We start from the raw sequence: 19,248 nt of genomic DNA, 5'->3' as shown, positions 1-19,248 counted from the left end.
TGTAGAGACAGAGTCTAACTTTACAGTTCTTGGTAGAGTACAGTGGCATCACACTGCTCACAGCAACCTCCAATTCCTGGGCTTAGGCAATTCTCTTGCCTCAGCCTCCCTGAGTAGCTGAGACTAGAGGTGCCTGCTACAACACTCGGCTATTTTTTTGTTGCAGTTTGGCCAGGGCTGGGTTTGAACCTGCCACCCTACCTACTGAGCCACAGGCGCCACCCAATTTTATCACTTTCATATCTTATTTTCTGTTCCTCAAATATGCCAACCTTTAAAAGCCTTTGCACTGGCTATTGCTTCAATTTGGGATGAGTGCTCTTCCTCTAAATCTTCTAATGCTAGACCAGTTCCTTATCATTACATCTTCAACTGGGATGATACTATTCAGAAATGCCTTCTTCGTTAATTTCATCCAAGGCAGTTACTCCTCCACAAAGCAGTCATTTTAGCATTGTGACTCGGTCTTATCTTCTTTATAAAGCACTTAGCACTCTGAAATTATTTTGTTTATTAATCTGGTTACTTGGTTATTTTCCCTTTCCTGAATAAATGCTCCTGAGAATAGAGACCATGTCTGTTTTGTTTACTACTGTATCTCCAGTGCTTATCAGAACATTTTATCTTATATGCTTTCTATGAATATTAGTTTAAAGAATGAATAGAATACTTTCTTTCTGTATGTAGTGTAATTTAAATATTTTATGTGACTGCAGTACCTGAGTCTGTGTGATGTTGATGCATATCTTGCTTATTTGACTTGGTCATATTTTAGCTAAAATCTATTATTATTGATCTGTCTTCTTATGTCTGAAATGAAGATGCAAAACACAGTAGTTCTGATGGAGAATTTGTACCTCAGACACGTCCACGTAGTAATACTCTTCCAAAAAGCTTTGGCTCTTCACTAGACCATGAAGGTGAAGAGAATGAAGATGAATCCCCAGTCATTCAGAAAGAGAAAAAACCATCGAAGGAAGCAACCCTTGAACTAATTCTGAAAAGACTGAAAGAAAAACGTGTTGAGAGGTGTCTTCCAGAAGATATCAAGGTAATCCTGAGCTATGATTTTTTTCCCCAGCCTATCTTGTAGAATTTCTGAAACAAAAGTATTACCACAGCAGGATTGAGATGTTTGGGTAGTCCAGCTGGCCTGAGTCTTCTCTCCCAAGATGTCAGATTAAAAAACATGCAAAAGCATACCAGAAGTGCTAAATCTTTTAGGGATTGAGTCACAATAACAACACTAAAAGAACTGAAATGTTGATCAGGTCGTTTAGATTAGAGGTAGTTGGCTAGGTGAGTGTTTAAATAAGAGTGTGAAACAGACCTAAGTTTGAATCCTGGCCTCCTTGAGCTCTTAGCTTATGCCAGACATGGATGGTTATGTTATATGCACTCTGTCCCTCATCCCTTTAATAATTGTATGATGTTTATGGATGTGATTATGTCTGTTAAAAATATACTAACTTGATATGGTGCTTATGAGGATTAAATGGGTTTTTTTTTTTTTTTTAAGAAAAATCTTTCTTACTTTGTAAAACCTGTGCTTCAGGTAGTCCTGATGAAAGCACTTGGTAACCCATATCCTGTATCAGATGAGGATTTGCTGGGAGAGTGGTGGCAGATGGTCTCAGGTGAATTTTGTCCTGGTAATGGTGAATTATAATACACATTTTAATCGTGACAACAGAGTACACCTTTCTCATGAACTAAATATTAGAGTCTTGGTTTTCCTTAAATAGAGTTGAATTAGGCATTCTCATTCATCCCCTCCCTTTTTGTTTTTCAATTTTCAGTTTCTTGTTAGAATACCCCTTACCCCTACCCCAACTATTTTGATTGGATTAGCTTAATCCAAATTCCTTGTCCTAGGTTTAAGGTTCAAGCTTGAGATTGAAATCACAGTCACTTACAGAATCTATACTTAGCTATCTTCTACTGAATCTATATAATCTAAAATTATATTTGTTATAGGAAGATATCCAGTAGAATTTTTTTAATTCTACTCTGGTAAGAGACAGTTAACAAGTCTGAAAATAAGTATGGCATTTATTTTGTCTAGTGTTGATAGGTATTCCGTGGAACATTGACTCATTGAGATGCTAGTAAGTGATCCTATGAAACATGGGAAGGTAATGTGGACAAATAAATTTGGGAAATCCTGCTTATTCTTCCATTTAGAATACTTAAAGATGTGAAGGGAGTTGGATAGTATAAAGAATGTGCCAATGCAGATAAAGAAAAACTGAGGGTAGAAGTCTAAGGTTACAAATTAATGTGTTGAGTTAGATTTCTTGTTTGTTTGGGGGAGATACAGTCTTGGTGCGTTGCTTAGACTAGAATAGAGTGGTGTCATCATGGCTCACCATAACTCCTGGACTTGAGCAATCCTCTGGCCTCAGCCTCCTGAGTATCGCAAGTAGCTAAAACTAGAAGCATGTACCATCATGCCCCACCTCATTTTTAAAGAAACTTTTGCAGACTCAGGTCTCCCTATGCTGCCCAAGCTAGTCTCAAACTCTTGGCCTCAAGCAGTGTCTCTTGCCTCAAAGTGAGACATGAGCCACTGTGCCTGACCCAGATTTCCTTTTTTTTTTTTTTTGAGACAGAGCCTCAAGCTGTCTCCCTGGGTGGAGTGCTGTGGCATCACAGCTCACAGCAACCTCCAACTCCTGGGCTAAAGCGATTCTCCTGCCTCCGCCTCCCAAGTAGCTGGGACTACAGGCGTCTGCCACAATGCCCGGCTATATTTTGGTTGCAGCTGTCATTGTTGTTTGGTGGGCCCGCGGCTGGATTCAAACCTGCCAGCTCAGGTACACGTGGCTGGCGTCTTAGCCACTTGAGCTACAGGTGCCGAGCCAGATTTTCTTAATAATTGAGGAGAAATACTGGATTATAAAACCTGTTGATGTATGTATGGGGTGTGAATCTGTACCCAGTTGTTTTAATGCTAATGAAATGTGAAACATTAAATAAAATAACAGGCAATTATGTATATTTATTGTGTGCCTTACATATATTCACTCATTTAGTCCTCATAGAGCTCTTTGATGTAGGATGAAGTATACCCATTTAACAGATTGGGATATTGGACAAAGAGGCTAAATAATTTATTTAAGCCAGTGTTCATAATTTATTCATATAAAATATAAATCTGGCTCAGTGCCTGTGGCTCAAGTGGCTAAGGTGCCAGCCACATACGCCAGAGGTGGCGGGTTCGAATTTAGCCCGGGCTTGCCAAACAACGACAACTGCAACCAAAAAATAGCCAGTCGTTGTGGCTGATGCCTGTAGTCCCAGCTACTTGGGAGGCTGAGGCAAGAGAATCGCTTAAGCCCAGGAGTTGGAGGTTGCTGCGAGCTGTGATGCCATGGCACTCTACCCAGGGTGACAGCTTGAGGCTCTATCTCAAAAAAACAAAACAGGGCGGCGCCTGTGGCTCAGTCGGTAAGGCGCCGGCCCCATATACCGAGGGTGGCGGGTTCAAACCCAGCCCCGGCCAAACTGCAAAAAACCAAAAAATAGCCGGGCGTTGTGGCAGGCGCCTGTAGTCCCAGCTACTCGGGAGGCTGAGGCAAGAGAATCGCTTAAGCCCATGAGTTGGAGGTTGCTGTGAGCTGTGTGAGGCCACGGCACTCTACCGAGGGCAATAAAGTGAGACTCTGTCTCTACAAAAAAAAAAACAAAAAAAAAAAAATATAAGTCATAACTATCAAAGGGGGTTGATACCTACTTATTAGAAGACTAGATTCTATAAGAGACTGAAAATTTTTGTTTGCAAATCAATAAGCAAAGGATGAATTAGTTTGGGCTAGACTGGTTAAGGTCTGTCCTTTCAACCTAATTATTTACCGTATGGGAATGAGGAGAATAATTACAGTGTCAACGATTTTGTTTGTTTTTATTTCAGAAAATGACCAAAGATCATTTGGTTGAAGAGAAAACTTCTCTCCAAAAAAGTCTTCTTTACTATGAAAGTCAACATGGAAGGCCGGTAATGTCTTTCTTACTAAAAAGATTTTATTTTCTAATCTTAAAGAATATGAATCATTTTTTGTGGCCCACATTCTTCAGAGCTGTTTTGTAAAGCATTGTTTTCTATAATTTGGGGGATTGCCTACTTAGTTAATATAAAATTTTAAACTGGGGGTGGAAGTTGTTGTTTAATGTTTTGTATACTTTAGAAATTTCTTACAACTAGGCAATTTCCTTTTTTCTTGCTGCAGGTGACCAGAGAAGAAAGACACATTGTTAAACCTCTCTATGATAGATACAGGCTTGTAAAGCAGATGCTGACGAGAGCTAGCATCACTCCTATCCTTGTAAGTAAAACAAGCACGTATTATTCAGTTAAAGATACCAAGATGTATTCCTCAAATTAAAAAATTATTTGTGGTGTTATATTGGAGAAATACACAGCCAAAGTAAATAAGTTAATCTTTTTTGTTGGAAAAGTTATTAAAATAATGCTTTATTCATCTTTGTGTATATTTTTAAAGGAAAATGAAAACTAATATGTAAGTGCAGATTGTGTTATCCCCAAATTAGCAGGTAGTTTGACTCTCAATAAATTTGTTGTATTGTCCATTATAATTAGCCCATTCTACATTTTTCCTAGGAATTAATTCAATGGAGCTTATGGTTTACTGTGGCTTTTAGGTTATTTTTATGTAGTAGTCACTTACATGGAGGCTTCCTGCAGGCATTGACTACCTAATTACTCATCATTAGAAAGTTCACATTGGTCTTTCAGCACATTTTGTTTAGCCCTTATATTAACTGATTCTTTTTTAGTTGACCTTTTTTTTTAATTTGCCTTCTTTAAGCAATGAATTTTGTATATTATAAATTGTCACTTAAGACAGTTCATTTTATACAGATTTTATCCCTTAATTGCCTGACATTTTATGTCACATTTCATAATTTCTTAATAGTGTAGTTTTTTTTTTTTTTTTTTTTTTTTGAGACAGAGTCTCACTGTGTCACTCTTGGTAGAGTGCCGTGGTAACATAGCAAACTCAAACTCTTGGGCTTACACAATTCTCTTGCCTCAGCCTCCTGAGTAGCTGGGACTATAGGTGCGCGCCATAACGATGGGCTATTTTATTGTTGTTGTCATTGTTGTTTAGCAGGCCCAGAGTTGGTTCAAACCCACCAGTCCTGCTACATGTGGCTAGTGCCCTAACCACTGAGCTATGGGCGCTGAGCCAGCATTTCTGTATTTTATGGATCCTTAAATATGACTATTATAAAGAGAAATTTGGAATCTAAAAATTAAGTCAAAGCAATTTGACAGGAAATAATTTTTTCAACAATTGATGCTAGGACAACTGGATATCTATGTGCAAAAGAATGAAGTTGGGTCCTTAACTTACACCATATCTGAAAAGTAACTGAAAATGGGTTATAGGGCTGGGTGACTGTGGCTCAAGCGGCTAAGGCACCAGCCACATACACCTGAGCTGGCGGGTTCGAATCCAGCCTGAGCCCAAAACAACAATGACGGCTACAAACAACAAAAATAAATAGCCGGGCATTGGCGGGCACCTGTAGTCCCAGTTACTTGGGAGGCAGAGGCAAGGGAATCGCTTGAGCCCAAGAGTTGGAGGTTACTGTGAGCTGTGATGCCATGGCACTCTACCCAGGGTGACAACTTGAGGCTCTGTGTAAAAAAAACAGAAAAGAAAATGGGTTATAGACCTAATTGTGAGAGCTAGAACTATAAAAGCTCCTAGAAAAACATAAGAGTAAATCATGACTTTGGCTTAGAGAATTTTTTTTTTTAGATATGATACCCCAAAACACAAGCAACAACAACAAAAAACTGGACATTATAAAAATTGAAAACTGTGCATCAAAGGACACTCTTAAAGGAAAATGAAAGCAACCCACAGAATGGGAAATCTTGAATCTAAACATATAAAGAATGCTTACAACTCAAAAATAGATAAACTACTTAAAAACAAGCAAAGAATTTGAATATACATTTCTCCAGAGAAGATAATATAAATGACTCATAAGGGTGTGAAAAGATGTTCCATGTCATTAATCATTAAGGAAATACAAGTAAAAACCACACTGAGATACTATTTTATACCCACTAGTATGGCTATAATCAAAAAGATAAGAATGTAGAGATGCTGGTGGGAATATAAACTGGTGCAGCTGCTATTTGACAGTTCCTCAAAAGGTTAAATATAGAAATGGTGATTACTCTGTGAATCACTATTTCCCCTTGTAGGTAAATACCCAACAGAATTGGAAGTATATGTCCATACAAAAACTTGTACACCAATGTTCATGGTAGTATTTTTCATAACAGCTAGAATGTAGAACAACCCCCTTATGGATAAGTAAAATTGTTATGTTCATACACTGAAATACTATTCAGCCATAAAAGCATATGAAATACTGATACATGTATATGCTATAACATGTGTGAACTTAAAAATGTGCTAAATGAACACAAATTTAATGCAAACCCTATTAAATCACCACTGTCATAAAGATTTGGAAAAAATAGTACTTCATTTCATATGGAATCAGAAAAAACCTCGAATAGCCAAGACATTAGTCAGAAACAAAAACAAATCAGGAGGAATCATGCTACTAGACTTCAGGCTATACTATAAATAAATCTATAGTGATCAAAACAACAGGGTACTGGCACAAAAATAGAGAGGTAGATGTATGGAACAGCATAGAGAGCCAAAAGATGAACCCAGCTGCTTACCATCATTTGATCTTTGACAAGCCTATCAAAAACATAAATTGGGGGAAAGACTCCCTATTTAACAAATGGTGATGGGTGAACTGGCTGGTGACCTGAAGAAGACTGAAACTGGACCCCCCACCTTTCACCATTAACAAAAATTGATTCTCACTGGATAAAAGATTTAAACTTAAGATCTGAAACTATAAAAATACCAGAAGAGAGTGCAAGAAAAACATTTGAAGAAATTGGCCTGGGAAAATATTTTATGAGGAGGACCCCCCCTGGGCAATTAAAGCAACAACAAAAATACATTACGGGGATCTGATCAAACTAAAAAGCTTTTGCACAGCCAAGAGCACAGTAAGCAAAACAAACAGACAACCTTCATAATGGGAGAAGATTTTTGCAGGTTATACTTCCAACAAAGGTCTGATAACTAGAATCTACAGAGAATTCAAACTAATCAATAAGAAAAGAATAACCCCATTTCTATGTGGGCAAAAGACTTGAACAGAAACTTCTGTGATGAAGATAGGCGCATGGCCTACAAACACATGAAAAAATGCTCATCGTCCTTAATCATCAGAGAAATGCAAATCAAAACCACTTTGAGATAACATCTAACTCCAGTAAGATTAGCCCATATCACAAAATCCCAAAACTACAGATGTTGGCGTGGATGTGGAGAGAAGGGAACACTTCTGCACTGCTGTTGGGAATGCAAGCTAATATGACCTTTTTGAAAAGAAGTTTGGAGAACACTCGAGGAACTAAAAGTAGATCTGCCATTCGATCCTGCAGTTCCTCTACTAGATACATACCCAGATGATCAGAAATTATTTTACAACAAAGACTTTTGCACCAGAATGTTTATTGCAGCCCAATTCATAATAGCCAAGACATGGAAACAGCCCAAGTGCCCATCTACCCATGAATGGACTAACAAATTGTGGTATATGTACACCATGGAATACTATGCAGCCATTAAAAAGATGGAGACTTCACATCTTTTCTGTTTACCTGGCTGGAGCTGGAACATATTCTTCTTAGTAAAGTATCTCAAGAATGGAAAAAAAAGTATGCAATGTATTCAATACTACTATGACATCAATATATAATCACCTACACACATATGAATGGCAAAACATAACTATAGTCCAGAAAGTAGACGGGAAGAGAGGGGAGGGTGGGAGGGGGGATATGGGAGGAGGTAGGGTATTAGGGGGGATCTCACCTAATGTGCATGATGCAATGGTACATTTCAAAACTATTAAGAAATGAGTACAATTGTGATGGATGTGTTAACTTAGTTCAGTGTAAGCATTTCACATTGTATGTCGAAGCAGTACCCTGAATCCCATAAATGCATCAATGTACAAAGTTATGATTTAATAAAAAATAATAATTAAAAAAAATGGAATTATTTGTGGAATACTGAACCTGGACCCACATCTCTCACCATTAACAAAAATTGACTCTAACTGGATAAAAGATATAAACTTAAGACATGAATCTATAAAGATTTTTGGAGAGAGTACAGGGGAAACACTTGAAGAAATTGGCCTGGGAGAACACTTTATAAGGAGGACCCCCTCACCCCCCAGGTAATTGAAGCAACACTAAAAAATATATTACTGTGATCTGATCAAACTATAAAGTTTCTGCACAGCCAAGAAAACAGTAAATAAAGCAAGCAGACAGCCCTCAGAATGGGAGAGGATATTTTCAGGTTATGTTTCTGACAAAGGTTTGATAACCAGAATCCACAGAGAACTCAAACTTAATAAGAAAAGAACAAGTGATTTCATTTCATTGTGGGAAAGGGATTTGAACAGAAGTTTCTCTGCAGAAGACAGGTGCATGGCCTACGGACGCATGAAAAAATGCTTATCAACTATTTATTTATTTATTTTTATTGTTAAATCATAGCTGTCTACATCTGTGCAGTCAAAGGGTACAATGTGCTGGTTTCATACACAATCTGAAATATTCTCATCAAACTGTTCAACGTAGCCTTCATGGCATTTTCTTAGTTACTGTATGTAGGCATTCGTATTCTGCATTTAGTAAGTTTCACCTGTACCCATTCTAAGATGTACCCTAGGTGTGGCCCCACCCATTACCCTCCCTCCAGCATAACCTCCCCCCTCCCTTCCCCTTCCTTGTTGGCCCTTTGCCCATAGTCTTGTGCTATAGTTGGGTTATAGCCTTCATGTAAAAGCTATAATTTAGCTTCATAGTAGACCTGAGTACATTGGATAACTTTTTCTTCCATTCCTGAGATACTTTACTAAGAAGAATATGTTCCAGCTCCATCCATGTAAACATGAAAGAGGTAAAGTCTCCATCTTTCTTTTTTTTTTTTTTTTTTTTTTTGTAGAGACAGAGTCTCACTGTACCGCCCTCGGGTAGAGTGCCGTGGCGTCACAAGGCTCACAGCAACCTCTAACTCAGGCTTACACGATTCTCTTGCCTCAGCCTCCCGAGCAGCTGGGACTACAGGCGCCCGCCACAACGCCCGGCTATTTTTTTGTTGCAGTTTGGCCGGGGCTGGGTTTGAACCCGCCACCCTCGGCATATGGGGCTGGCGCCCTACTCACTGAGCCACAGGCGCCGCCCTCTCCATCTTTCTTTAAGGCTGCATAATATTCCATGTTATACACGTACCACAATTTGCTAGTCCATTCGTGGATCAATGGGCACTTGGGCTTTTTCCATGACTTAGCAATTATGAATTGGGCTGCAATAAACATTCTGGTACAGATGTCTTTGTTATGTTGTGATTTTTGGTTTTCTGGGTATAAACCTAGTAAAGGAATTATAGGATCGAATGGCAGGTCTATTTTTAGGTCTCTAAGCATTCTCCAAACATCCTTCCAGAAGGAACGGATTAGTGTGTATTCCCACCAGCAGTGTAGAAGTGTGCCCTTTTCTCCACATCCATGCCAACATCTCTGGTTTTGGGCTACTCTTACTGGGGTTAGGTGGTATCTCAAAGTAGTTTTGATTTGTATTTCTCTGATGATTAAGGATGATGAGCTTTTTCTCATGTGTTTATAGATCGTGCATCTGTCTTCTTTAGAGAAGTTTCTCTTCAAGTCCTTTGCCCACCCTGACTTGGGGTCACGTGTTCTTTTCTTGCTAATACGTTTGAGTTCTCTGTGGATTCTGGTTATTAGACCTTTATCAGAGGTATAACCTGCAAATATTTTCTCCCATTCTGAGGGCTGTCTGCTTGCTTTACTTACCATGTTCTTGGCTGTGCAGAAGCTTTTTTAGTTTGATCAGGTCCCAGTAGTGTATTTTTGATACTGCTTCAATTGCCTGGGGAGTCCTCCTCATAAAATATTCACCCAGGCCGATTCCTTCAAGAGTTTTCCCTGCACTTTCTTCAAGTGTTTTTATAGTTTCATGTCTTAAGTTTAAATCTTTTATCCAGTGAGAGTCTATCTTAGTTAATGTGTGAAAGGTGTGGGTCCAGTTTCAATCTTCTACAGGTTGCCAGCCAGTTCACACAGCACCATTTGTTATATAGGGAATCTTTTTCCCCACTGAATGTTTCTAATTGACTTGTCAAAGATCAAATAACGGTAAGTAGCTGGATTCACCTCTTGGTTCTCTTTTCTGTTCCAGACATCTACTTCTCTGTTTTTGCGCAGTACCATGCTGTTTTGATCACTATCGATTTATAGTACAGTCTCAGGTCTGGTAGCATGATTCCTCCAGCTTTGTTTTTATTGCTGAGTAATGTTTTGGCTATTCGAGGTTTTTTCTGATTCCATATAAAACGAAGTATTATTTTTTCAAGATCTTTAAAATATGACAATGGAGCTTTAATAGGAATTGCATTAAAATTATATATTGCTTTGGGTAGTTTAGACATTTTAACAATGTTGATTCTTTCCAGCCATGAGCATGGTATGTTTTTCCATTTGTTAACATCTTCAGCTATTTCTTTTCTTAAAGTTTCATAGTTCTCTTTGTAGAGATCTTTCACGTCCTTTGTTAGGTATACTCCCAAATATTTCATCTTCTTGGCACTACTGTGAAAGGAATAGAGTCCTTGACTGTTTTTTCAACTTGGTTATTGTTGGTATATATAAAGGCTAAAGGCTACAGATTTATGGGTGTTGATTTTGTAGCCTGAGACATTGCTGTATTCCTTGATCACTTCTAAAAGTTTTGTAGTAGAATCCCTAGTGTTTTCCAGATACGTGATCATATCATCTGCGAAGAGTGAAAGTTTGATCTCTTCTGACCCTATGTGGATACCCTTGATCACCTTTTCTTCCCTAATTGCAATGGGTGAAACTTCCATTGCAATGTTAAAGAGCAATAGAGACAATGGGCAACCTTGCCTGGTTCCTGATCTAAATGGAAATGATGTCAATTTAACTCCTTTCAATACGATATTGGCTGCGGGTTTGCTGTAGATGGCCTCTATTAGTTTAAGAAATGTCCCTTCTATACCAATTTTCTTTTTTTTTTTGTAGAGATAGAGTCTCACTATACCGCCCTTGGTAGAGTGCTGTGGCATCACACAGCTCACGGCAACCTCCAACTCCTGAGCTTAGGCGATTCTTCTGCCTCAGCCTCCCGAGTAGCTGGGACTACAGGCGCCCGCCACAACGCCCGGCTATATACCAATTTTCTTAAGTGTTCTGATCATGAAGGGATGCTGGATATTATCAAAAGCTGTTTCTGCATCAATTGAAAGAATCATATGGTCTTTATTTTTTAGTTTGTTTATGTGCTGAGTTACATTTATAAATTTACGTATATTGAACCAGCCTTGAGACCCTGGGATAAATCCCACTTGGTTGTGGTGCATAATTTTTTTGATGTGTTGTTGGATTCTGTTTGTTAGGATCTTATTGAGTATTTTAGCATCAATATTCATTAGTGATATTGGTCTATTCTTTTCTTGTTGAGTCTTTCCCTGGTTTGGGGATCAAGGTGATGTTTGCTTCATAGAATATGTTGGGTAATATTCCTTCTTTTTCTATATTTTGGAAGAAGTTTAGTAGTATAGTTACTAGTTCTTCTTTAAAGGTTTGGTAGAATTCTGTCGTAAAGCCATCTGGTCCTGGGCTTTCCTTTTTAGGGGAGATTTTGTATGGTTGATGCTATTTCAGAAGATATAGGCCTGTTCAACATTTCCACTTCATTCTGGCTAAGTCTTGGTAGGTGGCGTACTTCCAGGTATTGGTCGATTTCTTTCAGATTTTCATATTTCTGAGAGTAGAGTTTCTTGTAGTATTCGTTAAGGATTTTTTGAATTTCTGAGGGGTCTATTGTTATTTCATCGTTAGCATTTCTGATTAATGAAATTAAATATGTTACTCTTTTTTTTCCTGGTTAGGTTGGCCAAAGGTTTATCTATTTTATTGATCTTTTCAAAAAATCAACTTTTGGATTTATTGATCTATTGTATAATTCTTTTGTTTTCAATTTCGTTTAGTTCTCCTGTTTTAGTTATTTCTTTTCTTCTGCTGGGTTTGGGGTTGGAGTGTTCTTCAACTCCAGTTGCTTGATATGTCCCATTAAGTTATTAACTTCCTCTCTTTTTGTTTTCTTGAGGAAGGCTTGCAGTGCTACAAATTTCCCTCTTAGGACTGCCTTTGCAGTATCCCAGAGGTTCTGGTAATTCGTTTCTTGATTGTTGTTTTGTTCCAAAATTTTGGTGATTTCCTTCTTAATCTCGTCTATAACCCATCTATCCTTCAGCATAAGGTTGTTTAGCTTCCATGTTTTTGTATGGGTATGCAGGTTCCTGTTGTTATTGAGTTCAGCTTTATTCCATGATGGTCTGAGAAGATGCAAGGAATTTTTTTTCCTTGCATCTTCTCAGTATTGAGTATTACCTTTAACAAATATGAAGTATTACCTTTAACAAAAAATTTCTATTTTTTTGAATTTGCTGAGGTTAGATTTGTGGCCTAGGATGTGGTCGATTTTGGAGTATGTTCCATGGGCTTATGAGAAGACTGTGTATTCAGTTTTGTTGGGATGATATGTTCTGTAGATGTTGAATGGTTGAGTTTAGTCCAGGTGTTGAATGGTTGAATTTAGATCTGAAATTTCTTTGGTTAGCTTCTTTTTGGAGGATCTATCCAGCACTGCTAAAGGGGTGTTAAAATCTCCAACTACTACTGGAGGAAATCAAGTTGCTTATGTCTGTTAGAGTTTCTCGTACAAATTGAGTTGCGTTCTGGTTGGGTGCATAAATATTAATAATTGAGATCTCATCATATTGAGTATTACCTTTAACAAAGATGAAGTGTCCATTCTTATCCTTCCTTATTTCGGTTGGTTTAAAGCCAATTGCATCTGCGAATAGGATAGCAATGCCTGCTTTTTTCTGCTTTCTATTTGCCTGGGGTATAGATGACCATCCCTTCACCTTGATTCTATATTTGTCTTTTAATATAAGATGCGATTCTTGTATGCCGCAGATATCTGGCTTGATTTTTTTGTATCCAGTCAGCCAACCTGTGCCTTTTTAGAGAACAGTTTAAACCATTCACATTAATTGATAATATTGATAAGCCTTTCGAGTGTCCGGTGGACATTTTTAATCCTTTTGCAACTTTGGAAGTTGGAATTTGATCAACATTTTCTGGGAGGGTTTACTTTGGTGGTGGAGGAGTACGCTGGTCTTTATGGAGGATAGTTCTAAGAATATCCTGGGGAGCTGGTTTAGTTATGGCAAACTTCTTCAACATGTGAATGTCACTGAAATATTTAATTTCTCTGTCATAAATGAAACTCAGTTTAGCTGGGTACAGGATCCTTGGTTGAAAGTTATTTTGTTTTAGGAGATTAAAAGTCGATGACCATTCTCTTCTAGGTTGAAAGGTTTCAGCAGAGAGATCTGCAGTTATTCTAATATTCTTCCCCTTGTAGTTAATGGTTTTCTTTTGTCTGGCTGCTTTCAGAATTTTCTCCTTCATATTAACTTTAGTGAAATTGATTATGATTTGTCTGGGGGATATCTTATTTGGGTTGAGTCATGCTGGAGTTCTGAAACTGTCTGCTATCTGAATTTCAGAATCTCTTGGCATGTCTGGAAAGTTCTCCTTCATAATCTCATGGAGAAGAGACTCGGTGCCTTGTGAAGGCACTTCGTCATTTTTGGGGATCCGTATAAGATGAATGTTGGTTTTCTTCGAATTATCCCAGAGCTCTCTGAGAGAGTGATCTGTTTTTGCTCTCCATTTCTCTTCCTCTTTGAGAGTTTGGGAGCGTTCGAAAGCTTTGTCTTCAAGGTCAGAAATCCTTTCTTCTGCTTGTTCCATTCTGTTACTGAGGGAGTCTACTGTGTTTCTCAGATCTTTGAGGGCTGCAACTTCTTGTCTCAATATGTCAAAATCTTTCGTCATTTGGTCTTTGAATTCGTTGAATTCTTGAAATATCTTTTGGGTTACTGCTTGGAATTCTAATTCGATCTTATTTGCTGTGCAGATTCTGAATTCGATTTCTGACATCTCAGCTATTTGTTTGTGCGTGAGATCTTGTCTGCCCATTGATCCTTGGGGGAGTTGATCTACTCTGATTATTCATATTGCCAGAATTTTTTTGTTGATTTCGCCTCATGATTGTTTTTTTACCGTTGCCTCTGGCCGTCCTCAAAGCTGGGGAGGTGTCTCTCCAAGGTTAGGCCCCAGCGGGATCACTCTATTGTTGCTGGATCTTTGTAGGGAGTGACCCTGTGTAGTTCCTATGGGACTGACCCAGCTAGGGAGTTCTGGTTGTGGAAGCAGCTCCAGAGTGTGACACACCCGGATCCAGCAACAGGGCGGGAGTGCCTGGCACTCAGTGACTTTGGCACAGAGCACCCAAGGCTCCAGCATCTCTGGCCAGGAGAAGGGCTCTGTGCAGAGGCAAGGAAGGCTCAGAGGGCACGCGGCTATCAGTATCCATGGCCAGACGAGCAGGCCAGTGTGGAGGCAGGCAGGATACAGGAGGGAGGACGCAGGGTTGTGCGCTCCCGCAGTTTTTGGTCAGGGCATGTGGAAGCCTGGCGGGCATGGATCGCTGGTTGGGTGTCACAGCACAGCTCTTATAGAGGTCTGGGCAGCACCAAGCCCAGGAGTTTGAGGTTGCTATGAGCTGTGACACCACAGCACTCTACCCAGGGCAACAGCTGGAGGCTCCAGTGTGCCTAAACCAGTCTCACTCTGCCCCTAAGGGTTAAGGATGTAAGGCAGCTCAGTCCCTGCCTTTAGGCTGGTCAGTCACTAGGTTACTAGCTCCCGCCTGATCTTGCTCTGAGACCCTGAGGGCGGAGCTTGTCAGGGTAGTTCCTTCACATGGCTCCCTGCGGCCCTGCTCAGCGGCTCAGTCTTGGGCCCTAGACAGTGCCCAAAGTTCTCTGCACTCCTGCTCAAGCTCTCCCCAAGGCAGTTCAACTGAGTGCCAAGTCCAAAAACACCGAAACAGTTCACAGGTAAGGCCTTTCCAGTTTGCAGTCTCACTGCTGATTGTACTTCCGGTTCCTGGCAGGGTTAGGTCGATGGAACACACGCAACCACTAGCCAGTTTTCCACTGTTTTTGCCTTCATCTTGGGGTCCAGAAGTCCCTTGCTGACTCCCTGTATCCTCAAAGGTATGATTCTAGGCAGATCCCACCAGCCAGAGATGCCTGGAGTCTTATCTCCCCAGACTCAACATGCCCAGTTGCAGGGAAGCTGTTACTCAGCCGCCATCTTGCTCCACCCTCCATGCTTATCAACTTTAATCATCAGAGAAATGCAAATCAAAAGCATTTGTGATATCATCTACCTCCAGTAAGATTAGCCCACATTACAAAATCCCAAAACTATAGATGTTGGCGTGGATGTGGAGAGAAGGGAGCACTTCTACACTGCTGGTGGGAATGCACACTAATACGTCCCTTTTGGAAAGAAGTTTGGAGAACACTTAGGGAACTAAAAGTAGACCTGCCCTTCAATCCTGCAATTCCTCTACTGGGTGTATATCCAGATGACCAAAAATCGCTTTACAACAAAGGCATTTGCACAAGAATGTTTATTGCAGCCCAATTCATAAGAGGCAAGACATGGAAGTAGCCCAAGTGCCCATTGACCTATCAATGGATTAACAAATAGTGGTATATGTATAGCATGGAATATTATGCAGCCATAAAAGATGGAGACTTTACTTCTTCTATGTTTACATGGATGGAGCTGGATCATATTCTTCTTAGTAAAGTATATCAAGAATGGAAAAAAAAATACCCAATGTACCCAATACTATTATGAAATCAGTGTATAACTACCCACACTTCCATATGAAAGATAAAACACAATTAAAGCCCAAAAGAAGGAAAGAAAGGGAAGGTCAGGGAGGTGGGAGACAGGTGGAGGGAGGATAATTTGTGGGACCTCACCTGTGCATATTGCAAGCGTACATGTGAAATAATGGTGGGGAATAAATGTTTAAAGAACAAAGAAGTGAGTTGAATAATATGTTAACCAGTTTGATGGAAAGATTGCAAATTGTATATAAAATCAGCACTTTGTACCCCATAAATGCAGTAATGTATACAGTTAGGATCTAATAAAAACCTGCTAAATTAAAGAAGTCTAACAAAAATGTCCACATATTATATGGTCTCATTTATATGAAATACTTATAATAGGCAAGGCCATAGAGGCAGAATGTTAACATGATGGCTTGCCAAGAGCTAGGGAGAGAAGTACAAGTGACAGCTAATTGGCACAGAATTTCTTTTGAGGTGATGAAATGTTCTAAAATTAGTGTTGATGGTGGCCCACTCTTGTAATATACTAAAAACCACTGAATTGTACATTTCAGAAGGGTGGATTTTATGGTATGTAATTATATCTTAATAACCTTTATGTTTTTATTTTTTGAGATAGAGACTCGCTATGTCGCCCTCAGTAGACTGCCATGGCATCACAGCTCACAGCAACCTCAAACTCTTTGGCCTTAAGCGATTCTCTTGCCTCAGCCTCCCAAGTAGCTGGGACTACAGGTGCCTGCCACAGTGCCTGGCTATTTTTTGTTGCAGTTGTCATAGTTGTTTTAGCTGGCGTGGGCCGGATTCCAACCCACCAGCCTTGGTGTATACAGCCGGCACCATAAGCACTGTGCTACGGGCTCCGAGCCAACCTTTATTTTTTTTTTAAAAAGGGTCCTCAGACTAAAAATGTTGAGAGTTATTTATTTATTTATATATTTTTAGAGACAAGAGTCTCACTTTGTTGCCCTTGGTAGAGTGCCATAGCGTCATAGCCCACAGCAACCTCTACCTCTTGGGTTAGGAGATTCTCTTACCTCAGCCTCTCGAGTACCTGGGACTGTAGGCGCCCATCTCAACGCCCAGCTATTTTTTTTTTTTTATTGTTGTTGCAGTTTGGCTGGGTTGAGTTTGAACCCTCCACCCTGGGTATATGGGGCTGGCGCCCTACTCACTGAGCCACAGTCACTGCCCTGACAGCTATTTTTAAAAATGAGTGCTTCCAATTAAAGTATATGTTTTTATTATATACAGTTTTGAAAGTGTTTATTGAATGAGTTCTTTTAGACATTTCTAGACATAAATTATCATTTATCACTATTGTGATAAATGTGATATTTATCAAATAAATAGAAAAATATAAGCAAAAATAAATTAAGCAATTCCAAAAAGTATTTAATGCAAATGTTTATTTGAAAATAAAGTTCAGTAATTTGTTACATAATGAAGTGAAGCTTCTTTGGACACTTAAAATGTAAAGCTGTTTATATTATTGACTGTTACAGGGATCTCCATCTACCAAGCGAAGGGGTCAGATGTTACAGCCAATCATAGAAGGAGAAACTGCACATTTTTTCGAAGAAATCAAGGTAATTCTTTAAAGAAATTATTCTCTGATTTCTTTCCTAAAGGAAAAATTGGAAGTCAAAGCACATTTGATTCTCTGGGTGTCTTTTTAGGAAGAAGAAGAAGATGGTATTAGTTTGTCCTCTGAGTTAAGTGATATCTTGAAAACTGCTGTACAGGTGCACTCTTCATTGGAAAACTCAGAATCTGATGTTGAAGAAAATCAAGAAAAACTGGCTCTGGATCTCCGATTGTCAAGTACTAGAGCAGCTTCCATGTATGTATGCTGGTTTGTGATTTTAGTCTGTTATTCATATAATAAAATTTATATGTCAAGAAATTTGATGTTAAATAATTGTGCACTTAGAGGGATTAATACAAGAGATTCATCAAGAATTAAGTGACAACTGGGTGCATTAGCTCATGCCTATAATCCTACCATTCTAGGAGGCCAAGGCAGGTGGATTGCCTGAGCTCACGAGTTTGAGACCAGCCTGAGCCAGAATGAGACGTCATGTCTAAAATAGCTGAGCATTGTGGTGGGTGCCTATAGTCCCAGCTGTTCGGGAGGCTGAGGCAAGAGAATCACCTGAGCCCAAGAGTTTGAGGTTATTGTGAGCTGTGACACCACAGTACTCTACCAAGGGTGACATAGTTTATGCATTTGGGTGACAGATTGCCGATTTGCGACTCTGTCTCAAAAAAAAAAAAAAAATAATTAAAGGATACACTCCTTGATTTACAAAGTAATGTGGTCTACACACTGTCTTTGTTAAACAGTATATTTCAAAAGTTAAAAATAAAACAACCTTATATTTGAAAAGTACAGGAACCAGTTGAGAGTTTGTTAGTTTTCTTTTATAAGTTTTTTTTTTTTTTTTAATTTCAGCTTGCTTGTTCATTCTTCTTCCTTTGAAGTACTCTTTTTTTTTTTGTTCATTTTCTTCTTCCTCTGGTGATGTTCTGTCCCGTTGCCTCCCCAGTAGCTGGGATTACAGACGCCCATCACAATGTCTGGCTGTTTTTGATGTTAGCAGAGACAAGGTCTTACTCTGGCTCACTGCTGGTCATACTGGTCTCGAACCTCTGAGCTCAGGCAATCCACCTGCCTCAGCCTTGCACAGTGCTGGGACTATAAGCGTGAGCACCACGCCCACCCTATAAGTTTCTTTTATAAACTCTTGAGAGTTTGTTAGCTTTTTTTTTTGAGACAGAGTCTCACTTTGTCACCCTGAGTACACAGCCACGGCATCATAGTTCATAGTAACCTCAAACTCTTAGGCTTGAGCAATCCTCTTGCCTCAGCCCCCTGAGTAGCTGGGACTAAGTACTAATGCTGAGCCCTACCTTCACCTGTTCTGATTTAATTGGTTTGGGGGTAGAGCTTAGGCACTGGTAAGTGCTAAAGGTTCCCAGCTGATTTTAATTTGCAGCCAGGGCTGGAACTACTGCTAAGAATATAATCAGCCTGGGCGGCACCTGTGGCTCAGTGATAGGGCCCCGGCCCCACATAATGAGGGTGGTGGGTTCAAACTCGGCCCCGGCCAAACTGCAACAAGAAATAGCCGAGTGTTGTGGCAGGTGCCTGTAGTCCCAGCTACTGGGAGGCTGAGGCAGCAGAATCTCCTAAGCCCAAGAGTTGGAGGTTGCTGTGAGCTGTGATACCACAGCACTCCACGGAGGGCAACGGAGTGAAACT

The 19,248-nt window shown here is 39.6% G+C and overlaps 1 protein-coding gene across 9 annotated transcripts in view; it reads left to right on the top strand.

The window, feature by feature from the left end:
- Window positions 1-19,248, top strand: part of FAM13B (family with sequence similarity 13 member B) — a 124,443-nt gene that overhangs the window by 100,510 nt on the left and 4,685 nt on the right. For all 9 annotated transcript variants that reach the window (XM_053566054.1, XM_053566055.1, XM_053566060.1 and 6 more), the window contains 5 exons: window positions 822-1,051; window positions 3,914-3,997; window positions 4,230-4,325; window positions 17,489-17,572; window positions 17,663-17,826. In XM_053566054.1, coding sequence (XP_053422029.1) covers window positions 822-1,051; window positions 3,914-3,997; window positions 4,230-4,325; window positions 17,489-17,572; window positions 17,663-17,826 — 658 coding nt within the window. The remainder of the gene's footprint in view (window positions 1-821; window positions 1,052-3,913; window positions 3,998-4,229; window positions 4,326-17,488; window positions 17,573-17,662; window positions 17,827-19,248) is intronic.

This window comes from Nycticebus coucang, chromosome 17 (genome assembly GCF_027406575.1).
Source record: "Nycticebus coucang isolate mNycCou1 chromosome 17, mNycCou1.pri, whole genome shotgun sequence".
NCBI lineage: Eukaryota > Metazoa > Chordata > Mammalia > Primates > Lorisidae > Nycticebus > Nycticebus coucang.
The sequence above is the reverse complement of the archived record's forward strand: the minus strand, read 5'-3'. Positions and strand labels throughout refer to the sequence as shown.